This window comes from Mustelus asterias, chromosome 14 (genome assembly GCF_964213995.1).
Source record: "Mustelus asterias chromosome 14, sMusAst1.hap1.1, whole genome shotgun sequence".
NCBI lineage: Eukaryota > Metazoa > Chordata > Chondrichthyes > Carcharhiniformes > Triakidae > Mustelus > Mustelus asterias.
The window spans coordinates 52,010,634-52,024,982 of NC_135814.1; the positions used below are offsets into that span (position 1 = coordinate 52,010,634).

A 14,349-nucleotide genomic window follows, 5' to 3' on the forward strand; every position below is an offset into this window, starting at 1 on the left:
GGAGCATGGTGTTTCATACGATCCATCCGTGTGTGGGACATGTGATCTCCAAACGTAGCATCATTGTGGCACTGAAATTCATATATTACATTACTCATTTGTGTGATAGGCAGAACGTCTTTGTGTCTTGGCAGCAGCATCCTGTTAGCAGAGAATACCACTCGTATTGCTACTGCATAGTAGCAACTAAACTCACAAGCTGGTCTAAGGCCAGACTGGGCACTTTTCAGTGTCAAAAGTATCTCACATTACCTTGTCCTTCCAAGGTAATCTCAAAAATTTGAGCAACAGGTAAAGCTAGCAGACTTTACGACTGTCCTGATGAGTGTAAGATGAAAAGTTTTGATAAAATGTCTTTTTTCCGCAATACCCAAGTTCTGTACTACCAAACAACTGATTCTAGATTAGCTATTTTATTACTGTTACTTTGGAGGAGAACCTGAGTATTACCAATATTATTAATAACTAGCTACGAGTGCAATTTCAGTGAGTCACTATTAGTTGATGGTAGAAACAAAGTTCCTTCCACCTCTGGTTTCTGCCCTGTGACCCTCACCACCATCTTTGGTTCCACCATTCCAAAACTCAGTTTTTTTCTTCTTCACCTGCTCACCAGTGGCCTCCAGCTCTCAGCCCGATTTTACTTTGCAAGCTCCATATATCAAAGCTACAAATCCAATGCCCGAGCTCCACAGGATATAACCCTGGGCCTGAGAGACTCTGTCTCAACTGTCAGCACATCGCCAGGTTTTTTGCAGAATTTGTCGCCAGAGCCCAAGCACAAGCATCAAATCATTAGAAAAGAGAATGGCTGAAAGAGGGCAGCCAAGGGGGAGACTGGCAGGGATTATTCCGAAAATTATTTTTGAGTCAAGTATTTGCAATCACTTTCTGAAGAGCATCTCACCCCTTAATATATTATTTATTGTATGTTTGGAACTAAATACTTTGATTGAATATCTTTCAAAAAAATGTCATTTGATGAATGGATTTCTGAATCATAGAATCCCTACAGTGCAGAGGCAGGCTTTTCGGCCCATTGAGTCTACACCAATTCGCCAATGGAGCATCCCAAACCCTATCCCCGTAACCCCACATATTTACCCCCACTATCCCCTCCTAACCTATAACTCTTGGGACATTAAGGGGTAATTTAGCATGGCCAATCCATCTAACCTGCACATCTTTGGAGTGTGGGAGGAAACTGGAGCACCCGGAGGAAACCCACGCAGACACGGGGAGAACGCGTGAACTCCACACAGATGGTCACCCGAGGTTGCCCGAAAGTTTATTTATTAGTGTCACAAGTAGGCTACATTAACACTGCAATGAAGCTACTGTGAAAATCCCCTAGTCACCACACTCCGGCACCTGTTCGGATACACTCAGGGAGAATTTAGCACGGCCAATGAACCTAACCAGTATGTCTTTCGGACTGTGGGGGGAAACCTGAGCACCCGGAGGAAACTCACATGGACACAGGGAGAACATGCAGACTTCTCACAGACAGTGACCCAAGCTGGGAATCGAACCTGCTGTGAGGCAGCAGTGCTAACCACTGCGCCATTGATTTAGTTTGTAATATCTCGATATGTTAAATCCTACATAGTCAGGTTGTTAAATCAAGTAAATTTTGTTTAAAAGTTGTTACCTTCATCACAGTGAGAAAAATGCAAGTTTACAGGAAAGTTGCACACCATCACTTAAAAAGCAGCAATTAATAGCTGTCATTAAACCATTTTCTGAGGAAATTATTTTTTAGAACTACATCCAAAAAAAGGACCAGAAAAAAGGGCCCAAAGTTTATCAGAAATTAGGCCTTGGCTCTGATTTTAATAACAGTGGTGACCTAACTCGCACCTTCATTAGCAGCCTTCTGCATTGCCTGTAATTTCTGTGATGTAAGGCACAGGAAAATGCAGGAGGACCAGCAGCGGCCCATGGTTATACTGTGGAGCTAGAAGGAACCCTCTTGCTCCACAGAAAGGGTAAGTAAAAGAAAAGAAACAATTCTCTACCATTTCTTTAGCATCCTCCAGCTGTGCCTATAAAGACTGCGCGTTAGATTGCTGTAGAGCTGGAATAATTAGTAGAGCTTGCACAACGCATGTTCCACATAGATTTTCACCCAGAAGGGCCCTGAAACCGGTGATTTGTTGCATATTTAAGATAATCCAGCATGATGGAGTCCTAAAAACAGGGAGGTCCATTGTGATGGTAGCTGGGCACAGAGCCTCCTGCCTAGAAATTTGTATACATTTTGCCATTTTACATCCAGAGAACAAGTGAAACATACATCAGTTTATTCTCCTTTGAATGTAACATCTCAAAGTTTGCAGATGATACCAAGTTAGGTGGGAGGGTGAACTGTGATGAGGATGCAGAGATCCTTCAGCATGATCTGGACAGGTTGGGTGAGTGGGCAAATCAATAGTAGATGCAGTATAATTTGGATAAATGTGAGGTTATTCACTTTGGAAGCAAAAACAAGAAGGCAGATTACTATCTGAATGGCTATAAATTGGGCGAGGGCAGTGTGCAGCGGGACCTGAGTGTTCTTGTGCACCAATTGCTGAAAGCAAGCATGCAGATGCAGCAGGCAGTAAAGAAGGCAGATGGTATGTTGGCCTTCATTGTGAGAGGTTTCGAGTACAGGAACAGGGATGTGTTGTTGCAATTATACAGGGCCTTGGAGAGGCCACACCTAGAATATTGTGTGCAGTCTCCTTTTCTGCAGAAGGTCGTTCTTGCTCTCGAGGGAGTGCAGCGAAGGTTTACCAGGCTGATTCTGTGGATGGCGGGACTGATGTATGAGGAGAGATTGACTAGTTTAGGATTGTTTTTGCTGGAGCTCAGATGAATGAGGGGGATCTCATAGAGACTTATAAAATACAAATAGGACTAAACAGTGTAGATGCAGGGAGGATGTTCCCGATGCTGGGGGAGTCCAGAATCAGGGTTCACAGTTTGAGGATTCAGAGTAGGCCATTTAGGACAGAGGTGAGGAGTCATCTTTTCACCCAAAGAGTGGTGAGCATGCAGAACTCATTATCATAGGAAGTAGCTGATGCCAAAACACGAATGTATTCAAGAGGCAGCTAGATATAGCACTTGGGGCGAATGGGATGAAAGGTTATGGGGAGAAAGCAGGATTAGGCTATTGAGTTGGGCAATCAGCCATGATTGTAATGAATGGCGGAGCACTCGAAGAGCCGAATGGCCTCCTGCTCCTATCTTCTATTTTTCTATGAATCCAAATAATGTTTGCTTATATGGCTCATACCATAGTACCAGAATGTTAAGTCTGGTCCACCACATCAAATGTGTTTGTCAGTGCTACACTAAGTAGTTTACTCTATCGCATCCCTGCATTTTAAACATGTTTATTACTTGAGAATCTCCACTGTTCTCTGAGGCAGATCCAAGACTGCCTTTATATTTCCTCATAACAGGCAACAACAACTTGTATTTATTATATCCCTTTAACGTAATCTAATGTCCAAGATGTTTTGGAGAATTATGTAACAAAATATGATACGAGCCACAAAAGGTTTTTTATGATCTCTTCAGGGTGGGCTGACCATATCGGGGAAATCAGGAATTTTCCCGAGTACTCCTGTGAAAGATTTCATAGTTGAGTATTATTGGTGCTTCTTTTTTCCATTAGAACCTTGAAGAAACAAGTTGTGTCCCTGGGAACCAATCCAGTACTGAGTCACATCCACTTAAGGTCTTGTGAATCTTGTGAACCTTTTTACACTGCCTGTTGCAATTACTTTCTTCGTTGCATGTCATCACCCACTGGATAACCGGATCCATGGGTTTCCTGTCACCCTGCCCCTCCATACATTACTCAAAGGGCCCACTAATATTGGTCAAGCAGACATAGCTTTCAGAATATAAGGGCTGAGTTTAAAGCACCTCCCCCTTGCACCCCAAAGTCAGGAACAGAGACAGTTGTGGGGGGTTACAAAAATACCTGCGCCTGCTTGTGTGGCAGTCTCAGAACATTGTTCCCAGTTCCAGCCATTTTTGGAGGAGGCGAGTTTGGGGCCCAGTAATGTCACCTGACCCCATTAGGTACTTATTTTCAGGTACCAACCAAATAAACTAAATCAAATTAACTGAGGGACAACTTAAAAAGGGCAGCTCCCCAAAAGGAGGAAGACCCGCCCGAACCAAAAATCAAAGCAGAAAGGAAACTTAGAACATCAAATCAAAATGTGGTTATTGGGGTCAATAATACACCCAAGCCCCTGCGGTGCCCAGTGGTCACGGAAGGTGTCAACTGCACCCGTGATCGCCGCATGCTCCCTCTCCAGGGACACCTGGCCACAAATATAGCCGCGGTAGAGGGGCAGACAGTCAGGATGGATGACCCCGTCGATCACCCACTGCCTGGACCTATTGTGGCTCGCCTCGCCAGGCCCAGGAGCAGGTTCTGACCCCATTAGGTAAGCAAGCAAAAGCTTGTTAACTGGGATTGTTGAATCAGCTTCCGGCTTCCCCACATGACAGGAGATGAATCAGCTGTCTGGAAACAAGCACCCAGTGGCAAGCTGGGGTGCCATACTGGAAGGTCTACAGACCCTCCCTACCTGGTTGTGGGTACAGCCAAAGATCACCCTGCAGAGCAGCCTGCACAAGTCAGAGGTATGATGGAATATCTCCATTTGCCTGGATGGGTGCAGTTCCACAAGAAGCCAGACATCATCCAGGACAAAATACCCCAGTTAATTGGCACCCCATCCACCACCTCCAACATTCACTCCCTCCTCCACTGACATACAATGGCAGCAGTGTTAACCATCTACAAGATACACTGCAGCAACTCGCCAAGGTGCCTTCGACCCACAACCACTCTACCACCTAGAAGGACAAGTGTAGCAGATGCATGGGAACACCACCCACCACCTTCAAGTTCCCCTCCAAACCACATACCATCTTGACTTGGAACTATTTTGCCATTCCTTCACTCACTAACTGAATCATAACCCTGGAACTCCCTACGTACACTGTGGGTGTACTTACACCACAAGGATAGCTGTGATGAAAGAAGGCAGCTCAACACCACCTTCTCAAGGGCAACGAAAGATGGGCAAAAATGCTGGTCTAGCCAAAGATACCCACATCCCATGAACAAATACAAAAACGTGAGATATTGATGGGAGGTTGAAAGTGAAGTGGTAGGTGACTTGAAGAAACGATTTTCTAGGGTGGGTGCAGAAGGAAGTGAGTTGTAAGGGGTCACAACTAGAGGGATGTGGGTTGTGAAGATATAAAGAAATGCTCGGAGATCATTTTGATCAGCGATTGAGATATATGAAGGGGGGGGGGGCGGGGTGGAGTTGGTGGGGGCACCTGAGATTGTATTGTATTCCCTCTTAGAATCATACAGTTCTAAGGAGAACATGGTTCCAGTCTGTCCCTTCAAGGTACTTTGACAGCACTTGGGCCTGGAGTCAGGTAGAGCCTAGTCTTCCAGTGTTAAAACAACTTCCTAAAACCTTTGGACTGTATGTTTGATATTAAATGTATATAATATAACAAATGTAGTGAGGCCAGAGTGCCAGAAACTGGATTGAAAAAAAAAGATCCGTTTTGCACTTTATGAAATGTCCAATTTGAACTGTTATGTGTACTTGTATAAATTTTATGTGAAGTATTTTTTATTTTGAAAAATAATTAATACTAAAACTTTATAGTGTTGCACCAAGGAGGAAATATTCTCCCCGCCACACTAACCGATTACAATAATTGATCAAACACTCACCCTGGGCAAAGATGACCTTTCCGCCATCTCCCATGAGCTGAAAGAATAAATCAACAGGTCAGAGCCCAGGAAATATATAATAATAATCATAAACAGCAACAATTGTCCCGGTTTGTCTGTCCCACACTCACCGGCTCAGCTCCTGCCTCAGCCTCTGCCTGCGGGAACCCCGGACTGTCAGCAGCGACCGCGGGCAGGCGGAGCGGAGCGACCCTCACCGCTCAGGGGGAGCGACCCTCACCGCTCGGGGACCACCCCCCTCCCCCGGTTTCCCAAAGCCCCCCTTCCCCCTTCCCCTCGTTTCCAAATCCCCCCCCCCCCTCGGGATCGACACAAACCCTCACCCTGGTAACTGCGGCGTCGTTTCCAGGGTAACCGCAGCGGCCTGTTTCCAGTCAGTAAGTGTTCAGTTACAGCTTTGTTCAATTTCAATAGGACGAATAGTGTTACAGGACAACCACACATACATATATATATATATATGTATATATTTACACACACACACCTCAAGTTGTTTACAAAATATACAAATAAACAAAGCTCAGTTCCCCAGGGCGCGCCAGTGCCCACACTGCACACAACAGGCCCCCATGCAGTGAAAGGACAAACGTGCAGTTTGCCCATGAGTATAGGCAGGAAAGTTTGTTTGGAAAGAGAGGTTAATGGAGGGCCATTGCATTAACAGAGAAAGGGCAAGGCGGGTGAGACAGAGATTGTGCTCACCCAAGGCTGAGGAGTTGCTCCGTGGAGGGTTTGAGGGATGAAAAGAGGGAATACAATACAATCTCAGGTGCCTCCCCCCCTCCTGTTCACAATATCTCAATCGCTGATAAAAAATAATCTCTGAGCATTTCTTTGTATCTTCACAACCCACATCCCTCTAGTTGATCCCTTACAACCCACCTCCTTCTGCATCCAGCCTAGAAAATAATTTCTCCAAGTCACCGACCACTTCACTTTCAACCTCCCAATTGCCCGGCCTTTGGCCTCACATTTGGCACTTTGCTTCTGCAGCTGTTAAACTGTCCAACCAGTTCCTCACTTCCATCTTCAATGGCCTTGTCTCCAACAAAACTATTACCACCTCCTCTTCCATCTTATCTTCCTGTTTATAACCCCCACCTTTGTTCCTTCAAGTCGATGGGGTAATGGTATCTGGTGTACAGCTGGTTTAGCCATCGATTATAAGATCAGGCTAGAAGACATCAAATGTTATTGAGTTTCATTCTGGCAAAATCACTCACTACTCTGGGACCATGCTGAAATCAAAGATAAAGCATAGCTTCTTTTTTCAACTACTAGATTTCTTATTAAACTTCTTACCCAGGGGCAGCATAGTGGCACAGTGGTTAGCACTGCTGCCTTACAGCGCCAGGGACCCAGGTTCGATTCCCAGCTTGGGTCACTGTTTGTGTGGAGTTTGCATGTTCTCCCCGTGTCTGCGTGGTGCTGCGGTTTCCTCCCGCAGTCTGAAAGTGCTGGTTAGGTGCATTGACCCAAACAAGCGCCGGAGTGTGGCGACTAGGGGAATTTCACAGTAACTTCATTGCAGTGTTAATGTAAGCCTTGTGACTAATTAATAAACTTTACCCCTGCTTCCTGCACCCTCATATCTTAAGTGAAAGGAGCTCATGGACCTGTTTGTCACAAAGTTAAGGCCATCCATTCCGTTGTCTCTGTTGTTTGCCCACTGATCCAAACCTTTCCAAGGCTTCCCACTCCCTGCTAACACATCTCCACTCTCCCTTTCCTCTCCAAAAATGCTTAAAAGCATTGTTGCCCCTCAAATTCTTTCCCATCTTTCTGCCAAATCCCGGTTTATATCTCTCCAATCAGGTTTCTGCTTGTGCTGGACAAATAAAATAACCCTAATCAAAGTTACAAATGAAACCTAATGTGTATTTTACTGCCTATTAGATTGTTAAAGATATAGTAAGACTCTTGTTATCTGGTATTCCACTAACTGGAATTCTCTATTAACCAGAATTCTAGGGTTTAGGTGTTTCTTGATTGGAGATGTCAAATTCACCAGTAATAGTTACCTGTGGCTGGTCTTCACTCCACCCTTGGCCTCCCACTGCTCTGCAGCACCATATTGCCATAGCACGACTCATTTGATTCAGGTGCTCTGGCACCTTGCATGAGATCTCAATACAACGTGATCATCCTGGAGCTTTTTCATTGGATGAATGCGCAGAACTCACCTTATATCTCGTGAATCAGCACCTCCCATTCCCAGGGCATGCTGAATAACAGAGATTTTCTTGCATTGCTGTAAGATCACTTCTTAGCTGTCTCCTTTTTCATTTGAAAAGGCTATGTTTACACAGTTCTTCCTCACAACCTAGACCCCGACATAGAGGATCTGTCTAATAGCTCTTCTTTGCATGGTCTCCAGTGTTTGAAAGTCTTTCTTAATTCTTGGTGACCAGATTGGATTCAGTATTTGATGCGCGTTATCACACACGAGGCTTGAGATGCTCAAGGAAATAAAGGCTTTTATTTACTATTACAACGAAGCTACCATGTATAGTACACGATCCCAGACTGAGGGGTCCCAGACAGAGCAGTGACCTTTATACCTCTCCCAGGAGGCGGAGCCCGACTGGGATGTACCAGAATAACTATAATACAGGTGTAACAGCCCAACCCTAACCCCAACAGCAACAAGTAGAACAACCCATCCCTAACCCCAACAGCAACATATATACATACTCGTAGTACTGGCCAGACCCTGGCTCAGTACTACCTAGTGGGAACCAACGATGGTTCACCACAGTATTGAAGGAGAATTTTGACCAAACTATTGTTTACTATCTCTTCTGATTTATATTCTGCTGTTTGGCTTTGTTAATTGTTGCTCTACATTTGTTGGCCATGTTTAATGTTGAATTTACAATGACTCCTAGGTTTCTTCCAGTTTTGGCCTTAGATATTTCTACAGTGAAGACAGACAGAAGGTACTTGTTCAATGCCTGTATCCTGTTTTTCCATTATCAATTCCCCAAACTCTTCCAATTTAAAGACTTGTAGAAAATCTTACTCTTTTCTTATATTACTAACTATATTTTTCTGCTACTCTACTTTCTCCCTCTTTATATTTTGTGGTCATTATTTCCTGGTTATTAAAATCTGACCAAACCTCTTACCTACCATTAACCTTTGCAGATTTGTATATTACTTCTTTCAATTTCATACTATCCTTAACTTCATTATTTAGCCACAGATGATGCATCCTGCTGAAAGAGTCTTTCTCACTGGGGTAAATCTTTGCTGAGAGTTATTAAATATCTCAAGTCTGCCACGGCATTTCTCTTGTCCTCTGTTTTAACCTAGTTTCCTGGTTGACTTGGCTAGCTCTGACTTCATATCCTTGTAATTATCTTTATTTAGGTTTAAACGTTAGTTTTAAACCCATGCTTCTCCCCTTCAAACTGAATGTGAAATTCCATTATGTTATGGTTGTTGTCACCTACAGGCTCCTTTGTCATGAGGTTATTGATTAACCTCAATTGAGGAACAGTGGGGGACTTTCAAAGTGATTTTTCATAATGCTCAGCAAAAGTATATACCAGTGATAAGGAAGGACTGTAGAAAAAAAGATAGTAAGAGTTTTAACAACACCAGGTTAAAGTCCAACAGGTTTATTTGGTAGCAAATACCATAAGCTTTCGGAGCGCTGCTCCTTCGTCAGATGGAGTGGAAATGTGCTCTCAAACAGGGCACACCCCAGTCCAATGCCGGCATCTCCACATCATGAAAAAAAGATAATCAGCCATAGATATCTAAGGAAATAAAGGAGGGTATCAAATTGAAAGAAAATGCATACAAAGTGGGAATCTAGAGGATTGGGAAATCTTTAAAGGTCAACAGAAAGCCATGAAAAAAAGCTGTAAAGAAAAGTAACATGGATTATGAAAGTAAAGTAGTTCAGAATATAAAAACAGATAGCAAAAGTTTCTACAAATATATAAAACGAAAAAGAATGGCTAAAGCAAACATTGGTCCATTAGAGGATGAGAAGGGGGATGTAATAACTGGCAATGAGGAAATGGCTGAGGCATTGAACAGGTATTTTGCATCGGTCTTCACAGTGGAAGACACAAATAACATGCCAAAAATTGACAAGAAGGCTATGGCAGGTGAGGACCTAGAAACTATCATTATCATGAAAGAGGTAGTGTTGGGCAAGCTAATGGGGCTAAAGGTAGACAAGTCTTCTGGCCCTGATAGAATGCATCCCAGGATACTAAAAGAGATGGAGGGGGAAATAGCAAATGCATGTAATTTACCAAAATTCGCTGGACTCTGGGGTGGTTCCTGCAGATTGGAAAACAGCAAATGTGATGCCACTGTTTAAAAAAGGAGGTAGACAAAAGCTATAGGCTGGTTAGCTTAATTTCTATAATGGGGGAAAATGCTTGAATCTAGCATCAATGAAGTAATAGTGAGACATCGAGACATAAATTATCCCATTGGGAAGACGCAGCATTGGTTTATGAAGGGCAGGTCATGTTTGACTAATTTGGTGGAATTCTTTGAGAACATTATGTGCACAGTGGACAATGGGGAACCTGTGGATATGGTGTAACTGCATTTCCAAAACGCATTTGACAAAGTGCCGCACCAAAGGCTGCTGTATAAGATAAAGGTGCTCGGTGTTACGGGTAATGTATTAGCATAGATAGAGAATTGGTTAACAAACAGAAAGCAAAAACTGGGGGTAAATGGGTGTCTTTCTGGTTGGCGATCAGTGACTAGTGGTGTGCCTCAGGACTCAGTGTTGGGACCGCAATTGTTTATGATTTACATAGATGATTTGGAGTTGGGAACTAAGTGTAGTGTGTCAAAATTCGCAGAAGATACTAAGATGAATGGCAGAGTAAAGTATGCAGAGGACGCTGAAAGTCTGCAAAGTGGTATAGATAGTCTAAGTGAGTGGGCAAGGGTCTGGCAGATGGAGTACAATGTTGGTAAATGGGAGGTCATCCATTTTGGTAGGAATAACAGCAAAATGGACTATTATTTAAATGGTAAAAAATTGCAGCATGCTGTTGTGCAGAGGGACCTGGGTGTCCTTGTGCATGAATCACAAAAAGTTGGTTTGCAGGTGTAGCAGGTAATTAAGAAGGCAAATGGTATTTTGTCCTTCATTGCTAGAGTTTAAAAACAGCGAGGTTATGTTGCAGCTGTATAAAGTGCTGGTGACGCCACACCTGGAGTACTGTGTACAGTTTTGGTCTCCTTACTTGAGAAAGGGTATACTGGCACTGGAGGGGGTACAGAAGAGATTCACTAGGTTGATTCCGGAGTTGAGAGGGTTGGCTTATAAGGAGAGACCGTGTAGACCGGGGCTATACTTTTTGGAATTCAGAAGAATGAGGGGAGATCTTATAAAAACATATAAGATTATGAAGGGAATAGATCAGATAGAAGCAGGGAAGTTGTTTCCACTGGCAGGTGAAACTAGAACTAGGGGGCATGGCCTCAAAATAAGGGGGAGTTGATTTAGGACTGAGTTGAGGAGGAACATCTTCACACAAAGGGTTGTGAATCTGTGGAATTCCCTGCCCAGTGAAGCAGTTGAGGCTACCTCATTGAATGTTCTTAAGGCAAGGATAGATACATTTTTGAACAGTAATGGAATTTAGCGTTATGGTGAGCGGGCGGGTAAGTAGAGCTGAATCCACAAAAAGATCAGCCATGATTTTATTGAATGACGGAGCAGGCTCGAGGGGCCAGATGGCCTACTCCTGCTCCTTGCTGTTATGTTCTTATGTAACTTTGTCCTATTGCGCATTACCAGGTATATTCCCTGGTTAGCTCTAGAATGTACTGCTCTGAGCAATTGACCTGAATGCACAATATAAACTCATTTTCAGAGTATCTTTGCCAATCTGATACATCCAATCTACCTGTAGATTAAAGTCATCCACGATTATTGTGGGACCTTTCTTACACACCCCATTTATTTCAACATGTATCTCTTCTTCTTCAGCAGCCCCTTAAAACAAAGGATGACTTACTTCCACATTAAAAATGAGTTCTCAGGTGACTAAGGAGTCCAATGTGCAACCAACAGGGAGGCAAGGAGGCACAGGGGTTAGCACTGCTGCCTCACAGTGCCAGGAACCCAGGTTCATTTCCCACTTTGGGTCACTGTCTGTGCGGAGTCTGCACATTCTCCCCGTGTCTGCATGGGTTTCCGCCCACAGTCTAAAAGATGTGCTGGTTAAGTTCTTTGGCCATGCTAAATTTTCCCTCAGTTGTACTCGAACAGGTGCCGGAATGTGGTGACTAGGGGATTTTCACAGTAACTTCATTGCAGTGTTAATGTAAGCCTACTTGTGACACTAATAAATAAATCTCAAGTTTAAACAGTCTCTGTCAGAAGTGGGGAAGAGAGTGGTTGGAGGAGTAGGAGGGTTGGGTTCCTGAATTGCTACGCACTCCTTTCCCTCTTGACGCTTGCCTTCAGCTTGCTGTTGGTGATAAAACTCAAGGTATTCAGCTCCTTCCCAGATTCTTTGCCTCCACGTTGGGCCATTTTGGGCCATGGATTCCCAGGTGTTGGAATTTTTCAATAAGGCATTGAAGGATTTTTTTTCTGCCCTCCTGGGACTTGCTTGCAGTGTCAAAACTCTGAGTAGAGCACTTGTTTTGGGAATCTCGGGAGGACTTCTCCAACCTTCCAGCTATATGTTTCTCGGCAGCAAGCGGAGCGTGCTGTTTGCTGGCGGTGGGATTCTCTGGTCCCGCCGCTGTCAATGGGATTTCCCATTGATGTCACCCCACTCCACTGCAAAAGGCATGGGAGAGGGTGCAATGCCAGCAGGACCAGAGGATCCTACCAGTGTAAACAGCTGGAGAATTCCTCCCCTCACGTCAGGCATGTGGAGGATGTGACCTGCCTAGCAGAGCTGATCGAGCATGGTCAATGTTTCAATGCTGCAGATGTTGACTTGAATGAGAACACTGAAGTTGGTGTGCCTATCCTACCAATGCCTATCCTACCAATGGTACTTCTTCAGGGTTTTGAGGTGCCTGCTGTACAAAATCCATGTCTCTGAGCCATGTAGGAGTGCAGGTATCACTGCTGCCCTGTAGACCATGAACTTGATGCCGGCTCTGAGGACCTGGTCTTCAAACACTCTTCCTCAGGTGACCAAAGGCTGCGCTAGCATACAGAAAATGGTGTCGAAACTTATTACTGATGTCAGCCCTTGTTAACAGTAGGCTCCCAAGATATGGAAAGTAGTCCACATTGTCCAAGGCCTTGTTGTGGATTTTGATAACCAAGGGGCAGTGCTGTGTGGGGGGCAGGTTGGCAGAGGACCTTTGTCTTACAAATGTTTAGTGTAAGGTCCATTCTCTAATGCACAAGTTGTTGACGATGGCTTTGAGTTTATGCGCAGACACAAACATCATCTGCATACCATAGTTCAGTGACAGAGGATGGGATGACCTTGGATCTGGTCTGCAGGTGGTAGAGATTGAACAGATTCCTATTTGTTCTGTAGTTTAGCTCCATTCTAGCGGGGCATTTGCTGAGAGTGAGATAGAGCATTGTATACTCTGTCCTACAGTTTAACTACTGTTAGTAGGCCTATAAAATGCCCATATTAGTGACCTCTGATGGCCTACATGTGACTCCAGATCCACAGCAATGTGGTTGACTCGTAAATGCCCTCAGGAATGGGCAATAAATGCTGGCCCAGCCAGAACTACCCACATCCCATGGACTAATAAAATAAAGATCACAGTCTAAAGTTGTTGAACTCAATATTATTGAAAGAAATAAACTAACATTCTTTTACATTTCGAAGACAGAGCCCTGGCCACTGGAGGAAGCCTGTCTGCAAGGGACAAAAAACACCCTGACTCCTCTGTTAAACACCTCAAAATTCCAGACCTGGGAAGATACATTCTTTGTTCAACAGCCAGGAAAAGAAGTGGAAGGTATGTCACATGATCTCCCCCAAGGTGCTAGACCCTATAATATTGGCATGAAGAACTGAACCCAGGCGCTCTACCATTCTACTGAGTGGGTAGCAGCAGAAAGAGCTCGATCCAGTTAAATTGCCTGGCTTTCATTTACACTGTGTGACACTAGAACACTGGAACTTTTGTATTTGTGTCTTTAAGACTGATTCAACTCTATGGATGGTATTTTACGGCCTTGCTCGGACGAGATCGTAAAATCCCGTCCTATGTGTCTTCCATCTTGGAAGCCCTTGCTTCTGAAAAGACGTAACAGCCTCTGAAGGAATATACACCATTGGACTTTTGACAAAGGGTCATCTGGACTCGAAACGTCAGCTCTTTTTTCTCCTTACAGATGCTGCCAGACCTGCTGAGATTATCCAGCGTTTTCTCTTTTGGTTTCGGATTCCAGCTTCTGCAGTAATTTGCTTTTATCTATTATTTATTTATTGGACTTTTGATTCTGGACTCTGAACTCACATAAAACCATAACTCTTAATTTTAGCATGGTCTTGCCCCATACCAATTTCTCTCCCTTATCCCTTTCTTATTGTATGAATGTAAAAGGAACAAACATTGCGAAGCCCCTTTCC

The 14,349-nt window shown here is 44.0% G+C and overlaps 1 protein-coding gene across 1 annotated transcript in view; it reads right to left on the minus strand.

Moving 5' to 3' along the window:
* Positions 1 to 5,805, minus strand: part of LOC144503394 (uncharacterized) — a 76,076-nt gene extending 70,271 nt beyond the window's left edge. The window contains exon 1 of the mRNA XM_078227704.1: positions 5,774 to 5,805. Within this exon, the coding sequence (XP_078083830.1) occupies positions 5,774 to 5,800 (27 nt within the window). The 5' untranslated portion in view covers positions 5,801 to 5,805. The remainder of the gene's footprint in view (positions 1 to 5,773) is intronic.
* Between the last annotated feature and the right edge of the window lie 8,544 nt (positions 5,806 to 14,349).